This window comes from Acomys russatus, chromosome 25 (genome assembly GCF_903995435.1).
Source record: "Acomys russatus chromosome 25, mAcoRus1.1, whole genome shotgun sequence".
NCBI classification, from domain to species: domain Eukaryota; kingdom Metazoa; phylum Chordata; class Mammalia; order Rodentia; family Muridae; genus Acomys; species Acomys russatus.
Window position 1 is genome coordinate 18,392,286 of NC_067161.1, and position 24,126 is coordinate 18,416,411.

Sequence of the window (24,126 nt, forward strand, 5' to 3'; positions counted from 1 at the left end):
AAAGTTAATTTTTTTATATTAATGTATGCTTGAGAAGAAAATAAAGTTCCCATGATTATACCACCATAGAACAATTATCTCTGTCCTAAGTCCTAATGCTTAGCTCTAGTTTTATCATGTCAAAAATTTCACTGCCTTTTATGTCTTTCTGGTTTATGAAAGGGAACACAACGCAGTGTGATGCACCTCAAGGAAGAAAACGAGACAAAGGGAAACCACCACATACCTCTCCCTAACTAAACCAGAGTTACCACCGACCTGGCTCTGTGTGCCCAGGGTGAGATAGCAGGGAAAAACATCTAGATACGTGACTTGTTGTATCTTAAATAAAACCCTTCGCCACTGTTGAGCAGTTGTTCTTGGCAGGGAAAGTATCCTGGGGTGTGCTGAACCACACCAGACGGGCTCGCTCACCTTCCCCCCCCACCCCACTCACTCCTGGTGGTCCGAATGTTGCAGTAAGAAGCCAAGCAAGGGAGACCAGGCTCTTCTGACTTGTTTTCAGTGTCTGACAGGGACGAGGCGCGAAGCTGCTGTTTGGATTTAGTTAACATAGTTTAGCGGGGCTTTGAATCATGCACAAGGAAAGATAAAGTTTGGGAAATGGGAAAAAAAAACACTCTGTACACACAACAGATGAGGTGTCAGTGGACAGCAAAGCACTTCATTCCGCAAAGCTCACAGTGACGACCAGCGTGGGCTTTATCACAAGAGACAAACAGGGCTGGGGAGGGCTTTCCAACCTTTGTCTGGTCATGGGACGGGGACTCAGGTGCTCAGGGTGTGCCATCACCTCATACTTTCTAATTCTTCTAGACTTCAGTGGGCTTGAGGGTGTCTGGGAGGGACCTGGCTGGATACAGGCCTGGAATATGGCTTAAGCATATTCTCCAAAGAGGTACCTCTCAGCATTTTAAAGTGGCTCACACAGTCTGTTATCCACGGAGGATGGCAAGAACACGATGAAAAGCCCAGGGAAGCTGTCAGTGTGGAAATAAGATGGAGATGTATACAGAAAGGTCATCAGAGGGGCTGTCTATTCTAAGAACCACACAGTCTGCTACTCCCCGTCCCCCTCCCATCATGAAGCTGTGCAGCCGCCATTGGGGACACTGTTATACTATGGGAGAGACGTTCAGGAGAGTGGTGACAATCTGAAGACCTGTCAGAAGTGGCGATTCCTGACCCAGGCTGGATGAAGGTGATTCTGAGATAAGTCCTTGTGAAACAAATTAGCATCCCTTGGGCATGCTTGGAAATTCTGGAAAAAGAAGAAGAAGAAGAAGGAGGAGGAGGAGGAGGAGGAGGAAGAAGAAGAAGAAGAAAAGAAGAAGAAGAAGAAGAAGAAGAAGAAGAAGAAGAAGAAGAAGAAGAAGAAAAGAAGAAGAAGGAGGAGGAGGAGGAAGAGGAGGAGGAGGAGGAAGAGGAAGAAAAGAAGAAGAAGAAGGAGGAGGAGGAAGAGGAGGAGGAGGAGGAAGAGGAAGAAGAAAAGAAGAAGAAGAAGAAGAAAAGAAGAAGAAGAAGAAAGAAGAAAGAAGAAAGAAGAAAGAAGAAGAAAAGAAGAACATTTCTACCACCAATGGGGCTGCCAGAGAATTGAATTCTTATTCTTTGGAGAAAAACTTACAAAATGTACAATTTATACACAAAGCTGCTGAAATGGAACACAGCCTGGTGCATAGGTTTTAGGTAAACGTTTTCCTGAAGTTTTTTGGTTTTGTTTTTGTTTGTTGTTGTTGTTTTTTTGAGACAGGGTTTCTCTGTGTAGCCTTGACTGTCCTGGACTCATTTTATAGGCCAGGCTGGCCTCGAACTCACACTGATCTGCCTGCCTCTGCCTCCTAAGTACTGGGATTAAAGCCATGTGCCACCACTGCCCAGCTATTTTTTTTTTTTTAATTTTTAAAGAGACCTCTATAAGCCCAGTACAGTAAAACTTATATAATCTTATATAAACTCAGGAGAGGCCAGGGCGAGGGGACTAAGATTCAGGGAGATACTGAGCTATAGAACACAATACACTTTTTAAAAAGTTAATAAAATCACACACACTATTTGCCACATGTTTACAATTGGACAAATTTTCACAAAAGGGGGACATTCAAGTGATCTGCGCTCAGGACAGAGACTCTGTGTGTGCATCCCTTCATTGCCTCCCACAGAAAGAGTCTCATATCCCAACAGGACCTTAGAAACAGTCTTGTTTCCATGATCTAAGTCATTTTAGAAGAGTTATATGTGAGTACAGTTTAAGAAATCAAGCCGGGCAGTGGTGGTGTACGCCTTTAATCCCAGCACTCGGGAGGGAGAGACAGGTGGATCACTGTGAGTTTGAGGCCAGCCTGGTCTACAAAGCGAGTCCAGGACAGCCAAGGCTACACCAGAGAAACCCTTGTCTCAAAAAAAAAAAAAAAAAGAAAGAAAGAAAGAAAGAAATCAACTAAAGAGAGACCCTGTCTCGAAAAACCGGGGGGGGGGGGGGGGACTAGAAAGAAAGAAAAAAAAATCAACCCAAGGTAAGGTTTGTTATTAAAAGAAAAGAAAGAAAGCATGGTATAGTCCCCAACCACTAACTCATTCCTCCAATTGAAGCTAATTTCTATGTTTAGTGTTATTTCTCTCCCCCATCATCCTCTCCCCGCCTCTCATCCTAAGAATCAAATTCAAGAGACTCACTCACACAGGCACTGTACCACTCCACCCCCAGCCCCCCAGCCCTTCAGCTAGAAGGCTGTGTATCAGTGGTACCCCTTGGTCTGTGTGGGTTTTAGGCATTATCTGTTCACTTCCCCCTCCTCTGGGAGATAATCTAGTTTCTCTTCTTTTCCCAGCCCCACACCACACACTTGCCCCTCTCACCAGCACATATTTCCAACACAACACACTTGGGAAAAGCCATCTTCAGCATCTGCTTCGTTTTGATTCTGCAAATGATTCAGGGCAGTGACCTAGCTGGCTTCATTTACTTGTCCTACTAAGCATTTTTTTTGCCCAGTCCTCCTCTCTAGAGTTAACACTTGTCATTTTCACATTTAGCTCAGTGTCCACAAACAGACCACTAAGTCAGCCTGACATCCTGCACTATCCAAATCCCTGCTCTTAGAGTACAGGCACTGTTATTGCCTTCTCTCAGGAAGCTTCCACGTGACCTGGGGGCTGGGTACGCCCAGCAGCGCCCATGGGCACCCTCCCTCTTTGCTACATCTCAGGTCTCTCATTTTAGGTTGGCAGAACATCACTTCTAGTGTCTTCCTGGGAAAGCAGACAGGAAGGAAGCACACGTTTTGAAATCCCACACGTCTCAAAATATCTTTATCCTATTCTATACTTAAAGGGAGTTTTACAGTTACGGATACTTAGGTCAGAACTGACTTCCCTGAAAAGGGTAACGTGTTGTGCCCATCTAGTTGTCCTGTGTGACAAGCGAGAAGTACGGAACAACTGGAGCCCTGATCATTTCTGTGTGCCCGGATCTTTCCCTACGGATCGATGTGGCATTGTTCCTGGGTTTTCAAATTTCCCAGTGGTGGATACCTGCGTGTTGACTTTCATCCACCGTGTTGGGTACTCGGCGAAGCTTTCCAATGTAAAAAAAAAAAAAAAAAAAAAAGCCCTCCTCCAGTTCTGGGAACTTTCACTGACTTATTTCATGCGGCTTCGTCCCCTGTTTCCTCAGTCCCACTGGATACACTCTGATCTGGAATAGACTCTCGGCACCAGTGCTGTTTTCTCCTTTGGTTGCCAATCTCACTTTACTTTGGCTCTGCTTCCTAGAAGGTTTCCTCAGTTGTATTTTCCAGGCTTCCAATATAGCTGTTACTGCTCATGTTTTGATATCTAAAACATCACGTGGCTCTTGGAAGTCTCCTAGATTTGAAATATAGCTCCCTAGTCTTGTCTCGTGGCTATGTAGCCTCTGCGGAGACCATCTTCTCGTGAGCGCGTCCTACTTCCCCGGAGCCTCTCCTTCTGTGTGGTCAGTCTGTATTTCTTCTATATACTAAAAAGTAGAGGCCAATCTACGTGTTTATGCACTGTGTGGTCCATGACTTCATTGGCTATCTGACTCTGGAACCCTCAATGTCTGTGTCTTTTATTTTTATTTATTTATTTATTTTTCTCTTCACATCTCTCTTCTGGGCAGGTCTCCCAACTCAGCCTGGTGAGTGATGGCCTGCCACCATTCTGGGCACCAAATGAAACACGAGGTTTGGGTTCTCCAAAGCCTGTGTTCAAATAATAATTACGTTTTAGCATGGTATGTCCTGGCTTTGAGCTTGCCTGGCGTCCTCTAATCTTCCAGTCCAGAGGCTGCAGTACACACCTTCAGTCTCTTGCCAGGTTAGAAATGGGTAATCACCTGGCTCTACCAATATAGGACATGGTCCGTTTTCAGACAATCTTTTCAGACTCTCTTCTCTTCACACCTGTTTTCAGAGATAGCTGCTGCTGTGCCAAATTTTATGTTCTGCACTAAGTGCGGAGCGGTCAGGTTCCCCACTTCCTGCCCATTTTCCCTCTTCTGAGGCTGTCCAAGGAGGTTACCACCTGACTTGTAGCCTCCAGATCTTTCTGTGACATTTACAAAGCAAAACAAAACAGACAAACAAAGCACACCATGACTGAACAACCTGGGAACCTCTTACAACTTATAGTCCATCATTCAGGGAAGTCAGGACAGGTGCTCAAATCCGTAACCCGGAGGCAGGAACTGAAGTAGAGGCCGTGGAGCAGTGATGCTTCCCGGCTTGCTCTTGATGGCTTGCTCAGCCTGCTTTCTTATAGCATCCAAGACCACCAGGCAGCACAGGGGTAGCACTAATCACTATTAAGAAATGGTGGCGCACGCCTTTAATCCCAGCACTCAGGAGGCAGAGGCAGGCGGATCGCTGTGAGTTCAAGGCCAGCCTGGACTACAAAGTGAGTCCAGGACAGTTAAGGCTACACAGAGAAACCCTGTCTCGAAAAACAAAAACAAAAACAAAACAGAACAAAACAAACAAAAAGAAATGCCCTATAGACTTGCCTACTGTCTGATCTTACAACAGAATTTTCTCAATTGGGGTTCCCTCCTCTCAGATGACTCTCGCTTGTGTCAAGTTGACATAAAACTTGCCAGCACACTCAGGCTGTCAGGCATGTCAGCAGGCACTTTTACATACTGAGGCACTTTAGTTCTCCTGCTGGTATTTTTTAACTACGGAGCCCCAGTGATATTTTTCTTCTCTCTCTCAGTTGGAAAATCAAAATCTGGAGAGGAGAAGGAGCATAGCTGGGCTCCAAAGCATTCAGATCTCCCGTTTCAGGCTCGGAGGAACGAGGTGCAGGCCGGGAACCTTCCACGTGGCTTGCCAACTTGGATTAAATGAAAGGGATGGAGACTTTGAGATCAGAGCTGCCTGGGTATCAAGGTACCCACTGCTTTGGAGGAGGCTACTTGCCACTCTGGGACTTTGGTTTTCTGGCTCATAGAGTCGACACAACACTCTCTTGCAAGAGGGTGTGTGTAAGTAGAGGGCCTTGCCTATCGCTCTCCGGGGACACAGCAGGTACACAGTAACTCGGTCTCTCCCTCCTTCCCCATGGGGCTAGAGATGACATCAGAGAGTTGGTGATAAAAGTCTACCCCAGGGTGTGGCCTCACCTGTGCCCGGCACTCACGATGGTCAAAGCCAAATGATGAAACCTCCACAAGCCTCAGCAGGCTGAGTTAGAGGACAGGCATGTGGCCTCGCCAGTCTGTCACCCAAGAAAACTTACCAAACCTAAAAGAAGATGAAGATGAGGCTTTGGCCATCCCTCCTTTAGCTGGGATCATTGGCTTGGGGGCGGGGGGGCTTGACAGTGCCTGGCTCATCTGGATCCCAGATCTTGCTCCCTGATGTGACCCCCACGGAGGTGGTCTCTGAGGCTGGCTCAGTTCCTGGGGATGTCTGAAAGTTACACTAATGGGCTGAAGACCTGCACGGTTCGCTTCCTGTCTTTGCCGGGTATTTACAGGCAGAGCATTGCTATTTGAAATGTATGGTGCTGGATCGGTTTCAGGCTTCAGAATTTTTGCATTTTGAAATGCTTGCGTATACATAATGAGGTATCTTGGGGATATGACACAAGGCAAAAATAGGAAATTTATTCATGTTTGATAGGAACTGAAAGTAACTCTATTTACTTATGTTGAGGTAGTGCCTTGCTATGTAGCCAAGGCTGACCTAGAGCTCACTATATATAGACAAGATTGCTCTTGAACTCACAGAGATCCACCTGTCTGAGATTCACCTGCCTCTGCCCCAGTGGTGGTATTAAAGATATGTGCCATCACACCTGGCTTGAAAATAACTTAGTATTCCAAGTACTTTTGTGCATGACACAAAGTCCATTATATCTTACTTATGGCATCACAATGGCACTTAAACCATTCTAGATTTTGGAACATTTTAGATTTTGGTTTTATAGATTAGGGACACTCAGCTTATATTTGTGGTGCCAGGGATCTGTAAAAATTCATTCACAGTACCAATAAATAACAACATTTTATTGATCAATGAACAATGTGAAATGTACCATTCCATCCCCTCATTGGCTAATTTAATCCCATAAAATTCCTCAGAAGGCATCCTGTGATAGATCAATTTTGCACACACAAAAGAACAAGAAGTTACAAGGCTACAGAGCTGGGTGACTCAAGCGCTTGAAAGCAGGCAGTCTGTCTTCAGTGTTGCCCCTGACAATATTATATATGGGACCAGGCATGGTAGTATAGGCCTCTAATCCCAGTATTTGAGAGGCAGAAGCAGGTGTATCTCTGTGAGTCAGGGGCCAGCCTGGTCTACAACAGTGAGTTCCAGGCCAATCAGGACTACACAGCAACAACATCTCAGCACATATATAATAACCTAGACACCCCACAAATGTCTGTAATTCTAGCTCTGAGGTATTTGAGGCCCTCTTCTGACTTCTGCACACACACAGGCACACCCCTCCCCTCTATTCACACACATGTACACCACACGCATGTGTGCATACACTTTCATGGGCATACACACACAAATTAATTAATTGATATTAAAAATAACAAATATCTGGACAGATAAAATGGCTTAGTAGATAAAGACACTTGCTACCAAGACTGATGAGCTGTCCTTTGGCCTTCATGGATGCACCATGACACATGGGTACCCATATGTACAAGCGTATAAAAAAATAAATAAATAAAGTGTAAATGCTGTCAAACCAGCTGGGGACTTTGAGCTAAGTCCCATTTTAACCATGGAGTTATATGTCGATTAGGATATTTACTTAGCCATTAACATGTTTCTAAAGAAATTGTACTAGGTGCTTTCCCTAGACCAGTGGCTTTCACACGGAGCCAATTTTGCCTTCTATGGCATGCTGAAATGTCTGGAAATGCTTTATTTGCTACAACTTTTGGGGAAGGTGCACTGCTGGTACCTAGTGAAGAGAGACCAGAAGGATGCTGAACATCCTTTTACATGCAGGACATTCTCAGTGCCTGCTCCAAATGCCAGTGGTACTATGGCTAAAAATCTTGCTGTGGACTCATCAGAAAAAGGCAGTATTAACATGTTTACAGTTAGACATAAGGAGTCTGAGTCTGGTACGAACAATCTCCCACAGTCAATGTTATGACAACCGATGTGTGCATCCAGGATGTGTGCACCCAGGCCTTCTGAGAACAGCTTCCCAGTGGCTGCCATTAGGCAGTGTATCTCATGAAACATCTTACTCTTACTTGACTCGTTTTTTTTTCCCCGTCTGACTTTTAATTTTAGCAGGTTTCTATCCACAAATCCAAGAGTGACGCGACAAATACGGATGCATCCTTTACCTAGGTCATCCAGGGTTTTATTTATTTTTTTGGAATTGGAAGCAGAATCCAGGGCTTGTACATTTTAGAATTGCTATTGAGTTCTATTTATCCCTACTTCCCTTTTAAAAATTTAGGTATGAGGAGGCCAACCGCACCCCCTCCCCCAAAAATCCATTATGTAGCCTAGACTATCCTCACACTTGTAATCTTGTTGGTTTGGCTTCTGGAATAGCTGGGGTTTGGGGCATGCTCCACCATTCATGACTAGATCCACCAGCTTTCAACATTTCCTCATTTGTTCATTCATCCTTCTGCCTGAAAACACACAATATTCAAAGCCATATTCAAAGCCATATTCAAAGTATGTCATCAATAGCTACTGACACTTAGCTTGACAGCATAGTTTCCCCCCATGTCTTCTTGACCACCACTTCAGGTAGCTTCTTTGGCCTTTTACAATCTAGACCAATTATCTTGCAGACTAGTGTACATTATAGATATTTCTGTCTGTGTTCATGATTAGACAGATTCAGATGAACTATTGTGTGGGAGACTCTGTGAAGTACCCATGTCACGGGGCTTGTGATACTGACTGGCTATTTGCTAGTGATATAAATTCTACCCAATATATAAAGGCTGCAAATGTCTCCAACAATAAGGAACATTTTACAGCCTAAAATTAGCAAATGGTTTGTGGGCTATTATTCTGCATCTAAACATCATGGCAAAAAGGAAAGTATATTTGCCACCTTTCAAACTATGGAGCTTTAAAGAAAGAAAAAATGTCAACTTCATCTGTGTAAGTCAGAGTCTCACTAGCAAAAATAATATCTCTATTTCAGGACAGTTTTAACAATATCATTGTGCACTGAACCCAATTTCCTACATAAAGCCCTAACCTCCAAAATGACAGGGTGTGGAGGTAGGGCCTTTGGAAAGTAAGTGGGTTTAAATGATGTCCTGAGAACTGGGCTGCTGGGCTGGGATTGGTGACATTAGAGGAAAGAAACCAGAAAGCCTGCGGTCTGTCTCTGCCATAGAATGTGACATCACAGCAAGAAGAAGGCTGTAAACCAAAACAGTTCTTACGAGAGCCCATTCATGTCAGCACTTCCTTCATCTCCAGCGTCTGGCTCCACAGCTGTGGGAGAACACTGTGGTGGTAGCCATCTATGGTGTGGTATTACAGCAGCTCCCATTGACCAAAGCAGAGCCCATGCTGGAAGCATCTTAGTGTGTCATTGGACCTACACATAGCTGAGATCCTGAGGGAGCTCCTGAGTGACACAGGAGGGCAGGATGGGGACAGGGAGTGGTCCATCATGGCCGGCTCCAGCCTGCTAGCTAAAATGAACCTTCCAAATTAAGGACATCACAACCAACCCACAGATGCCTGGACATCACAGTGACATGCTTGTTCCCACTACCTGACTGATACTCAGAGACGGCAGATGGGTTTTAGTGTTGTAACTGTCTCTTACCAGCTGTAGTCACATCATTGACCCTGAGCCTTGGTTTCCTTATCTGTTAAGGTGGGTACTAATAGCACCATAATTAATATGGGATTGGAACAGAAGTGCCATGAAGATTGTTGAAACTAACATATATAGATTGCAGGAAGGTCCCTGACATGTAATAAAGACTCCATAAACACAGGAAAGATTTGGTTCGTAAAAAATAGCAGCATGCCAGATGTGAAGTCACGTGTCTATAGTCCCAGCAATTAGGAGGTAGAAGCAGACACAGAAAGAGCACACAGCTATAATCCCTATAACCTTGGGAAGTAGAGGCAGGAGGATGAGGTCAGCCTTGGCTCAAGGCCAACCTTGGCTACACAGCAAGTTAGAGGACACTCTCAGCTACAGAGAGGCTCTGTCTCTTAAGGAGGACACCATCCAGATTGCTCAGGGGGTAAAGACACCGGCCACCAAGCCTGACGATCTGACTTAAATCCTTGAGATGTCCACATGATGGAAAGAGAGAGACATGCTTTGTAAGCTGTCTTCTGACATATCATAACATGTGTGTTTACATACATACACACACACACACACACTAAAATGTAATTTTAAAATATACACAATGCTGGGCATGATGGTACATATCTTTAATCCCAGGGGGCAGTGCCAGGTGGATCTATGTGAGTTAAAGGGCAGCCTGGGCTACATTATGAGACCTTGTCTCCCAAACAATAAACAGGGGCTAGAGAGATGGCTTAGTAGCTAAGAGCCCTCTTCTGACCTCCTCAGGTACCAGGCATGCATATGGTACACATAACATATATGAAAGATAAACACTCATATAGATTAAAACAAGTAAAGTTTAAAAAACATCAAAACAGCAACAACAAAAACAAAAATACACACATACAATATAGGATTACCACTTCATTACCACTATATTTCAAATCACGCTGTTCATAACATTAAGTATATTCCTGGCAGGAGTGCAAACTCATTCAGCCACTATAGAAATCAATATGGTGGCTCCTCAGAAAATTGGGAATTGATCTACTTCAAAACCCAGCTTTACCACTTTTGGGCATATACCCAAAAGATGCTCCATCCTACCACAAGGACATTTGCTCAATTATGTCCATAGAAGCTTTATTCATAATAGCCACAAACTAGAAACAACCTAGATGTCCATCAGCTGGAGAACAGGTAAAGAAAATGTGGCACATTTACACAATGGAATATTATTCAGCTGTTAAAGACAATGACATCATGAAATTTGTAGGCAAATGTATAGAACTAGAAACAATCATCCTGAGTAAGGTAATGTAGACCCAGAAAGACACGTATTGTCTATGCTCACTTATAAGTGGATATTAGCTTTAAAGTATAGTCACACTACAATCTACAGACCCAGAGATGCTAAGCAATAAGGAGGGCTCAAGATGGGGCTGCATGGCTCTCCCTGGGAAGGGGAAATAGAATAGATTTTGTGGGTGGTCAGGGGGCAGGTGAGGATGGGAACAGAAAGGAATCAGGTGGAGGAGAGAGTATGGGGAGAGATGACTGAAAGAGGTGGGCATTTAGGAGGCAATATGGAAACCTAGTGCAGTGGAAACTTCTTGGAACCTGTGAGGGTGACCCTAGTGAGATCTCCTAGTAATGGAGGATATGCAGCCTGAGCCAGCCATCTACTACAACCAGGTTAGGTTTCCAGTGGTAGAACTGGGACATCAACCCAGCCACAAAACCTTCAACCCATAGCCTATCCTGCCTACAAGATGCACTGGGGCAATGGTGCCTCAGAGTTTCAGCCAATGACCTGTCTAACTTGAGGCTCAAGTCATGACAGGGAGCCCATGACCAACACTGCCTGAGTGGCTAGGAACCAGAAGACCTAGGGTAGAACCAAACATAACTAACAAAAACCAAAACAAAACAAAAAAGTCAATGAAATGATTCCTAATGATATTCTGCTATATTCATAGATAGGCACCTAGTTCAATTGTCATGAGAGAGGCTTGCTTCCTCCAGCATCTGACAGGAGCAGATGCAGAGACCCACACCACACATTAGGCAGAGCTCGGGGGAATCCTGTAGACAAGGGAGAAGAAGGATTGTAGGATCCAGAGGGGTCAGGGACACCAGGAGATCACAGCCCACAGAACCAGCTAAGCATGGCTCATTGGGGCTTACAGAGACTGAAACGGCAATCACTGAGCCTGTACTGGGCCCCCTGCATATGTGCTTTGGTTGCTTAACTCTGGGTTTTTGTTGGACTTCTATCAGTGGGAGTTGGGGTATCGTTGACTCTTCTGCCTACTTGTGGGACCCTTTTCCTCCTACTGGGTTGCCTCATCCAGCCATAATATGAAGGTTTGTGCCGTCTTATTACATTCTGTTATGCCATGTTCAGTTGATATCACTGGGAGGCCTGCTCTTTTCTGAAGAGAAACAGAAGAGCAGTGGATCTAGGGGAGAGGGGAGGTGGGGGCGAGTGTGAGGAGGAGAAGGAGGGAGGCTTTAGTCAAGATGTGCTGTATGACAGAAGAATAAAGAAGAAGAAAAACTGAGGTATATTCCTGACGTTATAAAGGTGTTATTGACTGTTATTATTAATCATCCACTTCTAGGACTATTTTTTCTCTCCAAAGCAACAATCTGTACCTATTAAACAACTCCCTGCTCCCATTCTCTCATAGCCGTGGATGAGCTTTAAATGAAATGGTGAGGAATCTGGTTAACAGTCTAAAATGATTACAAATGAAACGAAATAAAACAGGCTGCAAACGGCAGATGAAGTGATGCTTGAGGGTTCTGGGGAGATGGCCAACAGGTCAGAGCACTTGCCTGTGAACTCCTGAAGACCTGGGTTTAGATCTTCAGGACTCATGTAAAAAGCCAGACATAGCTGTGTGTGCCTGTAACTCCAGCAATTGGGGGAGAGAATGCAGAAGAGGGAGACAGAAAGGTCCCTGGGGCTGGCTAGCCACCGGCCTAAGACCAGCAAGAGACCCTAGCAAGGAATAATGAGATAAGAAATAGAGCAGGGTACCCGACGTCCTCCTCTGGCCTCCACATCTATGCACGGGCACCAGCATCAACACATACCTGTGCTTACAATACACACACACACACACACACACACACACACACACACATACACACACACACAGAATAAAGGGAAGGTGAAAAAGCAACAGGAGAAATGATAGAGAGCGTAGTAGTTTGTGCTGGGGATGCTGGTAATGGGTCCCGGCGATGAGAGGTACTCACAGCTGACCTGGGAGCCCAGCTTATGCTCCCAGACGGCATGCAACTGCTGATACTCCTGCTGTGCCAGCTCCAGGCGCTGCTGCTTCACCTGGTAGATCTCCTTTTGTGCACTCAGGGCCTCCTGGGCCACCACCAGGTAATCCTTCAGCATGTGCTCTTGCTCCCTCCGCCATTGCACCCTCGGATCCTCGATCTGAGTGGTTTCTGAAACAGATCCCAGAGCAGTATATCAGCACCATACAAGCACCTGTTGTGTTGGTGGCCTGTAGGATTTACCACCAGAAAGCAAAAGTACGACGTATAGAAGCTCATTGTTTTATATTGTTGAGCATAATATAGCCAATAAATATAAACAGGTTAAGCTCACTATGGGGCAAAGCAATTCCATCTGGATTAGTTACCTGAACAAAAATAAAACATAATAAAACAATAAATAAATCAAGATCAGTTTTCAAACTGAGCACCAAGTTCTGTCTGATAACAACCAAAAGAAGTAACAGGTTAAGGCATAACAAAGGTTCAAGGCTATCTGCTATGGCTCAATATAAAAGGAATCAGTTTAAAAAATATGAATAGGCACTCTATTCTCTGTTAGCAATATAAAACAGAATAGTATAATATATAAATTAGAAACAGGCTTAAAATATTAATACTTTGACCAATAATTCCTCCATAGTAACTTATCATAAAAATAATTTTAAAATTTCAGGTGGAGATATATTTGTATAACAACACAAAACTAGCAAGAACATATTTATGCTTCCTGGTGTGTGAGAGTCCTTTATATACTCTGATTGTGGGCTTTGTGCAATTGTTTTCTCCTTATCTCTGGCTTGCACTGTCAGTTTCTTAGTGGCATCTTTTGAAGGAAAAAAAAAGAGATGCTTTAGTTTGACAAAGCTTAACTTGCTACATTTTTATAGTTAGTGTTTTTTTGTGTATTGTCCAAATATGTGTGTGTTTCAAAATGTTTCAGATTTTTCTCTTACTTCATTTTTCTTCCTTTTCTCCTCACCTGTGCAATGAAAGTGGGTCTTGAGTTTCTGGTAGCCTAATTTGGGAACACTCACTTCTCAGCATTTTAGCTAAGATTAAGTATAGTATACAGTGCTGAGACCAGACATGTGCTACCATACCAGGCTCAGCTCAGTTTTTGCCTGTTCTTTTTTCTTTTCTTTTCTTCCCTGTCCTCTTCCTCTTCTTCCCCTTCCCCTTCTTCTTCTTCTTCCCCTCTTCTTCCTCCTCCTCCTTCTTCTGTTTTGTTTTTTGGAGCTTTGGCTGTCCTGGACTCACTTTGTAGACCAGGCTGGCCTCAAACTCACAGCAATCTGCCTGCCTCTGCCTCCCTGAGTGTTGGCATTACAGGTGTGCGCCACTGCAGCCAGCTGTCTGTGCTTTCTTTTAGGTGTTTTATAGTTTTAGCTTTTATGTTTACAGCTGTGGCCCAGGTTTGGATTTGTTTTTCCATATTCCCGTGGCTCAAGGTAGGGATAGTGGTAGATTTCCCTCTTCTACCGCAATCGCATATGGAAAGCACCTGTAGCAGCAACTCTTGGGGTCTGGTCTTTGGAGAAGTAGGCACTCTGAAGGTCCCTTGATGGAGTCATGCTAAATGCTGCTAGTTCTGAACTGGTCACTCTGTAAAGTGGCCCTTCTCCAGGCCAGCCCTCCTGCGCCATGGCTGCTCCTTACAATAGATAAGGCCATATCTGAGTAGGCTCTTCAAGATCGTCTTGGCTAACTATTTTGTTTTCACTAAAGTCATGCACATTGTTGACATGTATAAAGTTATGACACCATGGCACAGTTAAGCGTACTACAAAGTGCACTACCCAAGCCACCACACCCTTTCTTCCTCACACATCTCCCCACAGAACGGCAGCCACCTCAATAATCTCTTAGATGCTTATTGTAGCCCTCATAGAGAACCACTTCACTCCCTCTACCTCATGCTCCGGATCTCTGCTTATATGCACATTCTCCGTGCAAGGACTTTGCATGTCCTCCCCTCCCCCTCGTGCTGGGACCAATGCTGTGTGCCACCCGAACCCATCCCTCCATCCCTTCCCGCTTCTTACATACACCACACGTGTGCTTTTCACAAAGTTAATAACAGTATCTTCCGAAGGTGTGAAACACGAAGAGCAACTGTGTTTAAAAAAAAAAAAACAAAAAACAGTTGAACATCTGGGGAATATGCAACATTGTTAACTGTGCAGAGGACTATAAATTAAAAACAGCCAAGACATAGTCTAAACCTATGGAAAAATTCATTTAAAAAAAAAAAAAAAAAAAGAGAGACCCTGAGCGCCTTCTCCTTGAGGACTAGCTTTATGCACCAAAAGGCGCATGCAAGCTCCCAGGGGAAGGAAGCGACCAACAGTCTTACTCAGCTCTGACCCCCATGAAGCAAATCAATGACCTCCATACACACTGCAGTGGTAACCAACTGCTCTCTAATTGGATTTAAGATCTGATCAACTCTAAGTCCTTGGAGGAGAATTTACAACCACTAATTTACTAGACCGGCACAAGCCCTAGCAACAATCTCCCGACATTTGTCCTCACACCCACAGAGAGGTGTCATCGTCACTCCTCATCAAGGAAACTTCTCTTTGCAACAGTATGGGGACCACAACAGAGAACCACAACCAATCAAAACCCAGAGTCGTAGAGCCCAGTCCCAGTGGGTCTGCTGGTTAGTTCTGTGTCAACTTAACATACACTAGAATCGTTTGGGAAGAGGGAGCCTCAACTGAGGTACTGCCTCCATAGGTTAATGTGGGGTGGAGGGCATTTTCTTCATTAGTGAGTGATGGAGAAGGACCTTGCCCAATGTGGGTGGTGTCACCCCTGGGCAGGTGGCTCCAGGCTGTGTAAGACGTTCTCTGATCAAGCCATGGAGAGCAAATTAGTTAACAGCACTCCTTCATGGTCCCTGCCTCAGTTCCTGCCCTGAGTTCCTTCCCTCATCTTACTTCATGATGGACTTGCAGGCTATAAGCTGAAACATCCTCTGTCCTACAAGTTGCTTTTGGTTGTAGTGTTTATTTACAACAGATTTGGAGAAGAATTTTGCCCAAGAACAACACATATGAGTAAGAGGGCTTGTAGCCCATGGCTTCGAATGATTAAAGCTGTAATGGTCACATCCCCCCCCCCCCCCCCCCCCCCCCCCCCGCCCCTTGCATTTGTCTCAATATTGCCATCTACAGATATGGTATCTTCTATCCAACAACACAACTTACAAATCAAAGGGAAACCAGTAGCCCGAGAACTGGTTAAACCACCAGATAATGTTCCTCCCTGCTGGGTCCCATTTCACGAACACAGGCACACAAAATCTCACTTCTGCCATCACCCCCTGGAGAATTAACTCCACCACAGCCTGCTAGTCCCTCCTCCCTTCTGTTCCTCCAGCAACTCCCAGAAGCACCTTAACAAAAAAAAAATCCCATTCCTGCCATGAGATTTTAATGAGGGGGATGCTCTCAGCAATTAGAAACAGGAAAGGACTGATTAGGGCTCTAGTACATCAGTGTTTAACCCAGCCTCTGAAGCGGCCCTCCAAGCGTTAACCTCATTCCCCATACACACTCAATTAGGCATATTTACTTCTCATTATCCAGTATGCGATCATGAGTGCTAATAAAAACCTTTGCTGTCCCCAACAATGTCATTAATGCCATTAGCTGTCTCTCAGATACTCTTCTACACTCTGTTGCCAACAACGGTGTGCTCACTCATCCGCTTACTCATGCATTCATGCACATATGCCCTTCTCTACTTAGCAAGGGTTAAGTGCATACCTACTGTGTACCTCGGTGGGCCAAGGCTGAGGACGAGATAGAATTAGACACAGTAACTTCCCCCAGAAGGCACAACAGTACGAGCAAAGGAAATTTAGAAGAGGAAGTGGATGAACAGAGGCACAACTCCATTCTCCAGTATCAGTTTGAATCCCATCTCAACCATGGTTTCTCCTTTCCCCCTTGTTGAGATGGGTCCAAGACTGGCCAGGGGGAAAAAAAATCACTGTAGTCTCAAATTCACAATCTTCCTTCTAGTGCTGGGATGACAGGTGTGTACCATCATGCTCGCCTTTGGCCATGTTTTAACTCTGAGAATTGAGCGGCCAATTGCTACCTCTAAATCTCAATAAGATGAAGTTAACCATAAGACACTGCCTACTGAGAGTCTGCCACAAGCACACAGCCAAGTGTGCACTCAAGATGCAGGAGGCAGTTAGCAGCTGGTAGCCTGTCCTCAGCCTTCAGCCTTTGCCAGGCTCATCCCTTTCATCTTCCCCTTGCCTGCGAGGAAAAGGAGTATGTTAAGGTTCTAAAGACACATTAAGATAGGCAAACCCTGTCCTCCTGCACACCATTTCAGAGGACAGAGATGGGCTTGGCTAAGAATATGTCCACGCCGCCTCTCCTCAGCGGGGCATCTCTTCCTCCACACACGCTTCTGTCTTAAGGAGAGAGTGAGAGTGGGAATGTTCATCTTGGATCAGAATACTGTGGGCACAGATAGGAAATGAAAGTGGGTAGACTGGCACTAATCTACTAAGAACATACGTGCACCTGCATTGCGAGAGGCTTGCGAGGGCTTCAGATGCTTGAAAATGATAATGTGCATCTATTATTTTAATGGTAAGAAAGCCATTCATAAACATATGCAAAAAATATACATACAGGCACATATACAAACACACGATTGGAAATATTACAGAAATGCTATGTTGAAACGATAGAGAAGAAATCGTCAGCAATGTTGCCACTAAAAGTGGGGAGCTGGAACAGAGCTAAAAGAAGTTTCAGATTCTATTAAAAAACCTTCCGAACTGTTGTTTTCACATGAGCATACACTATCTATCTCTATCTGCACTGACATCTCTAAGTCTACATTACACAGAACGCAATCTGCCTTCAAGGCTCTGCTGGTGCTTCTGTGGAGGTGGTCGGGAGAAGGGAAGGGGATGGGCAGGGGGATGGGGCCTGGCGAGGAGAAGGGCAGCAAAGCACTTACTGGTATTGTGGTCTATGAAGTAATCTCCAACCTGTGGATCATATGCTTCCTCCCATCCCAGCGGCAGCTCATCGCTAATGCAGTCAGCAAAGGTGAGCGGTTTGGTGTACCTGGCAAGGAAGATGAGAGACACGATCCGTCAGCCTGTAGCCCCCAACACTGCTGTGCTGTTTTTCCATCTCTCCGCTTCTCCTGACCTGCTCAGCAGATGCAGGCAGGCATTTTTTTTTTTTCACTATAGCACCGCCTCTGGTGTGCCCTGAGCCCCTGGGAAGGCAAAGACATTCTGCAGTAGCATCGGGGTAAGGCTACCCCCCACCCCACCCCACCCCAACCAGCCCCACCCCAGGAGGAAGGCAGAGAATGTATTCTGGTCCCAACATTTTGCCTCTAACTTGGCAGTGACTTTGGCAAGTCATCTTTCTGTCTGATGCTTGGGCTTCTGAATCTCCAATTGATAGTTTGCACAACAGCTTGAAGGCCAAGTCTTGGCTTCGTGACTTGGATGCCAGCTCCCTTCTGGCTTTTCCACCTGCTGCTGGCTGGCCCACCCGACTCCGGTCTCTGTCCCGGCTCTGTCATGTATTGGTCATGCCCATTTGCCCTTTGAAAAGCAGGCCTCCTGTGAGCTCTAGAGCAACAGATGCCCCGGCCCCAGGAGCCTAGCCAGCAAGCCATATTTATTTGCCGATAGAGCTGGATCCTAAATGCCTGCACCCACTGCTGGCTCTGCTCTGCCAGTATTGGCCAAACTGATTATTTGGCAAAAAATAACTCTCTAAGGCCCCATCCCGCAGGGTACGAACTGGTAGTAATCATCAAGTCTTAGTGGCTAAATCGGACAGATAAACAAGTCAGGCAGCAAAGGCTTGTCAAGGCTGGGAAACTGCACCACACACCATTTGTCCATAGTTTCAGCCAGAGAACAGGGAGCCAGGAAACTAACACATGGGACCCGTGGCCCTGCAAGACAGCCCCTTTCACGTATGCCCAGTGCTGCTTCTGCCTAGGATAACCACATGTTACCATGCCCGTGCAGAAGTCAGAGGACAACTTTCAGTTGTCAGTTCTAGCCCAAGACAGGGTCTCTCTTGTTTTCTGCTATTGTGTGTGATTCTCCTGTCTCTGACTCCCGTCTTGCAGTTAGGGATTGAAACATACCACTCTGGGCTCCAGAGAAGGAACTCAGGCCACCGGGTAGCACGCACAGCTGCCATTTTTTAAATCCACAAAGCCATGTCCCCGGCCCTGAAACACTCATTTAAATACCCCTGTGTTTCTTCTATCTGCTCTTTCCTCATTCCAGTGCTGGAAGCCCAGGAGACTGTTTCAGATTCTTTCAACAGACTGGCAAGCTGGGGTACCAAGGGACAGGAAAGGTGATGCTTTGACCATCTCTTCCTTAACCCGGATGACCGCTCTCCTCGCTGAAGGCCTGTGTGTCCTGGCTGAGTGCTATGGGAAGTGATGGAGCCCCCAGGAGGTCCCCCGATCACTAGAAACGTGTCCCTGAAGAGGAGAGAGGAGGACTCAGCCTTCTTTTTCCCATCTTTTGCTGTCTGGCCATGAAGTGAGCAGTTTTGCTCAGCCACATGCATATGTCAAGATCTGTTGCCTCAATAATACAAGCTCAAAGCAAGAAAGAAAGTCACTCAGGTATAGACTGAAGCCTCTAAAATGGAGAACCATAACAAACCCTTTCTCTTTGCAAGCCCCTTGTTGTAGGCATTTGATAGAGAGATGGGAAGCTGACCAATAATTGCCCAGTCTAAACCAAATGTAAAACTACATGGGGACAACGAGACACCATGACACTGAAAAAAGTCCCTGGCAGACGAGACATGGACGGGTTCACCCGCCTGCTTCATACTCAGGGTTTCAGAGACTGTGAACTGTATCTATCAATTGGCTTTGGTTAATAATTCATGGTTGCATTGTGGGAGACTGTGGTTTCACGAGACCGGGGCCAGGGGCATGTTTTTATATGCAACAAACTAAGAATTATCAATCAAGGATCCGATAAGCATTGTTCTTTAGTTGGGTGAGTTGGGCAAAAACTTAAATCTCTCAGAGCCTCAGAATTTTTCATCTGTGAAGTCGGGACTAACTGAAACTCTTTAGGTTGCTGGGTTAAAATATATAGCATAAAGGGTGTGTGTGTGTGTTGCGGCGGGGGGGGGGGGGCGGTGTAGCACAGCAGTTAATGCATTTGCAAGATCATCAGAGTTTAGCTCCCCAGAACCCACTAAACGCAAGGGAAGTGTGGCAGCCCACTTATAACTTCAGCCTTGGAAGGCAGAGACAGGGGCTCCTGGAGCAAGGTGGCCACTGAGACTATCTACGTTGGTAACCTCTGGGTTTGGCCAACCGTCTCTCTCGGTGATCAGGGAAGGGTCCTGTCAGCAATCGACCTTGGGTCTGTGTATATATGTGTACCCACACATGCACGGACACACAAAGGGAACACTGGGACTAAAAAGGCTAAAGTAGTCTCTTCTTTGTTTGTTTTGAGACAGGGTTCACTATGTAACCCAGGCTGGCCTCAAACTCCTGATATTTCTGCCCCTAGCCTCCTGAGTGCTAGGAATCCAGGTTTACAACAGAACACCTGGTTAAAGGCCTATAATATTCTCAAGAGAGCTGGAAAGGAAAAGGGAAGGGAAGGGAGAGCAGAGGAGAGGGGAGAAACTAAAAGATATGAATTAAAATGTCTCAGGCTAGAGATCTGACTCAGTAGGGAGACTACTTGCCTAGCATGCTCAAAGCCCTGAGTCTGACCCCTGACATAAACCTGAGTATGGGTGCGCACGCCTGTAATTCCAGAAGCTGAGGCAAGAGGAGCTGAAGTTGAAGGTCAACCTTGTCTACATTGCAAGTTGGGAGCTAGCCTAGGCTACATGAGACTGGACTTAAATAAATAAAAAAAAAAATCTAGTCAGGTGTGATGTGTGATAGCACATGCCTCAAATCCCAGCACCCAGGAGGCAGAGGCAGAGCTCTGTAGGTTTGAGGCTAGCCTAGCAACCTGGCCTACATAGTGAGTTCTAGGCTAGCCAGGGCTACATAGCAGGAACCTAACTTAAAACAAAGTAAGACAAACAAAAAACTAGGTATGAGAATGCTAACATTGAGCCAGGTGTAATGGTGCACTCGGAAGCAGAGGCAGGCAGATCCCTGTGAGTTCGAGGCCTGGTCTACAAATCGAGTCCAGGACAGCCAAGGCTACACAGAGAAACTCTGACTTGAAAAACAAAAACAACAAAAACAAAACAATAGGGAATGTTAACATTTCCATTTTATTTTTCTTTTATTTTAAACTAAATTTGCAGTAATAGTTATACAGTAATTAAGTATTGAACAATGATTCTATCTAGCCGTACAAAGCATGCTATGAAAACCACATGCCCTCTCTGGGTAGTAGATGTTCTTGTTCGATTTTACAAATGAAAGCACATACTAAACAATGCATAGTTAATACACCAGAGGCTCCAGGGCTAGGTCCCAGAGCTGAAGCTCTGGGTCTCGGAACAACCTGGAGCCGTGCGAGAAGCCTAGGAGAGGAGAGAGAATGGGTGTGTGTGAAGCAGACAGGAGGTTCTGAAGGTTTAAGTGATGAGTGTCTTCAGTCATTGGTGTCTTGGTACAATGCTGCTCATTAAACCTAGAAAATCCATGGCTCCTAGATGTTACATCTCAAGCCCAGGGCAAACTGCTAAGGGGTCCATTAACATATCCAGGTAGATGCTGACCACCAGGTTCTCCCAGTATCCCTTAGTCTCTACCTGTTACAGGGCCCTTCAAGCTGGTACACCCTGCCCTCAGCTGCCCTTCCCTATAAAACCCAGCCCCTTTGCTATACAGTCCCCATCCCTTCTGGTCTACTTTTTACTCTCTTGGCAGCAGGTGACTCCTCTTGGTCGGTGGCTCTTCTTCTCTCTTCCTTCTCTCTCTTTTCTCACATGGCCTAGCTCAGTCTGGTCATGTCCACTCTGGACTCTCCCTGATGTCTCTGCCTATGTTTTCCCTTTTGTCTACAATAAGCCATTTTCTCTACCACACCTAGGAGCAGACGTGTCCTTCCTCTTACTTTCTTTCCTATTCACTACGCATAGGACATCAGTACAAATCCAGGAACAGGAATGTGGATAGGAGAACAGGACCCCAACTGTGTCAGGTTTCCAGAAACTCGTGAACTCCACATACCGCTCCAGCCTTCCTTTGAGAAGGTGAAGCTCTGGCCATTCGCGGCAGCATCAGGGATGTGATTCCCACCAGCACTGACTGCAGCCACTTTACCCAACAGGAAGGAACGCACAGCAAGAGGGCCCATCTTAGAAAGAGCAGCCAGAAGAGAAAGAAAGGCTTTGGGTTTTGTATTTAGGTTCCCCCCCTCTGGATGCAGCCATGGGGGAGCAGCCAGCAGCTGATGCTCAGAGCTTGTCTATGGGAAACAGGAAAGTTGCTATGGGAAGGAACTATACGACTTACAGAAATCTGGACAGAAAGTTCTCTCTGGAACAAATGCCAAGAGGGAGATGAATTATTCAGTGTGCAGAGAGGTGTCATTCAGAGAGTCAGTGTGAAGAGAAGTGTTTTAGCTTTGGAGGCAGGCCGACACACACACACACACACACACACACACACACACACACACACACACACACACACACACACACCAAGTGAGAGAGACAGGGCTGTTTGTGGACCCTATTCTCCCCCCACCCCCACCCCCAGGAGCTGTGGTGCTCCCGTGGCCTGCACAGTTCACAGTTAGGAAGAGATGCCTGCTTTCTGACGTGACCAGGACCTGGAACGTCCAGCCTCAAACCCTCACCTGGCCAGGCCAGCTAGGTCCCTGCCTCCAGCCCCTGTGTCCCAGGGCCACCTAAAACCCCAACCATAAAATCAAATGACCCAGTTGCTGGAAGAGCAAGAGGGAAGCGGGGCGAGGTGCCAGGCAAGAGCGGGTTCTGCCCTTTTTTAATTACAAATCTCTGAATGAGCACAAACATTCCTGAATGTTTCGCAACTGGCCTTCCTGGAAAAACAGCCCGGATGTGTTGCCTTGGAGACAGGTAAGGCTCTGCCAGGTGCACTCTACAAGGGGCACACAGGAACACCTGTCAAGGACCATGGCAAGTAGCTCAAGAGCTAGAAGCACCAACAGGTCCCACTTCCCTCACACAGCAAGCTGTTGCTTTCCCAGACGATGAGCCCTAGCCAAAGCTGAAGCAGCTATCCAGTGTGTCTTTTCTAGGGTGGCATGAAGGAGGAGGAGCAGGCGACTTTTTGGCCAAGTGTTAACACTGGGTGGTGATTCTCCAGGGACTTAAATTCAGACTGGCTAAGTCATCTTCCACATCCCCTGAGGCGCCCGAGCAAGCCCAAGCCTCCCCCTTCAAGGACGTCCAGGAGAACACTGGCCTCTCCACCCTCAACCCTGGCTCTCTCCTTCCAAGGGCTAGCTGTGAGGGATCACCAGCTATAGCCACCCCTGCCCCAATCGAAGAACAATCTCTACTCCGTAGTAGCTCTCCTCCCTACCCAGGCACCATGGGCAGGCTGGTTCTTTCTGCCCCAGGCTGTTTCACATGCATAGTTTCCATAGTTTAGATGTCTCATCTCCTGATAAGGTGGCTTCCCCCTTGGGCCAATTTCTAAGCAGGTTCTGCCCTCAAGTTTGAAAGTCTTCCTTGGTGTCGGTTCTTCCCTTAATTTGGTTCAGTGCAGACATCTTTACTTATTCCTCTAACAGGCATAAGGATGATTTAAAAAAAAAAAAAGGCAATTCACACACACTGGAAGCCTTCTAAGAGGGCTAAGCGTGGTGTGGAGGATATGGCTCTCGGGAGCTTTAGTGAAACTACCACAGAAGTAACAAGGCAGAGTAATAGGGTGGAAGACACTCTGCGGGCGTGAGCAAATGTTCCAGAGATACATGACGTTCAGGGGGAAAAAAAAATCAAGGTGCTGGGACAGAAAACAAAGGGCAGCTGGTGGCGGCAAGTAGCTAGCCAGGAGACGTGTTGAGGCTCTGAGGGAGAGGCAGTAGGAATAGCAAACTCCAAGGCTAGCGTTGGTGCATTTCAAATACAAAAGGAAGGTGCAGCTTGCTAGGGGAGGGGTGGCGGGCCTCCCGGCTGCTGGTGGGGAGTTTAGGCCACGCCCCCTCTGTCCCCTTTGTTCTTTGCCCATATCCTAAGCAGCATAAGGTGACCTGGAGAAGCGCCCCACTTCATCCTCCAGTTTCCTGCTGCTGCCTCTCAATTCAGCAAGCCCACCAAGCAGGAGGAAGCACCCCGCAGCCCCAGTCCCAGCTAGGCATGATGAAAGAGGCTGGTTTCTGTCCTCCAGAGCACTGGGTGCCTAGGGTGACAAAGTTTACACTTCAAACAAGAGATGATCCTGGTCCATATTCTACATCAGGAAGTGTGGCCAAGACACTCCCCTCCCCCCCCCCCCCCCCCCCCCCCAGAGTCAGCGAGCCACCTACAACTAGAGGATGTAAGCCAGAAAGATGTGAGATGCCAAGGCCGT

The 24,126-nt window shown here is 46.2% G+C and overlaps 1 protein-coding gene across 1 annotated transcript in view; it reads right to left on the bottom strand.

Annotated features, from left to right (window-relative positions):
* Wwc1 (WW and C2 domain containing 1) overlaps positions 1-24,126 on the bottom strand; it is a 147,045-nt gene that overhangs the window by 58,572 nt on the left and 64,347 nt on the right. The window contains exons 2-3 of the mRNA XM_051168253.1: positions 17,590-17,699; positions 12,559-12,762 (exon numbers count right to left, since the gene is read on the bottom strand). Coding sequence (XP_051024210.1) covers positions 12,559-12,762; positions 17,590-17,699 — 314 coding nt within the window. The remainder of the gene's footprint in view (positions 1-12,558; positions 12,763-17,589; positions 17,700-24,126) is intronic.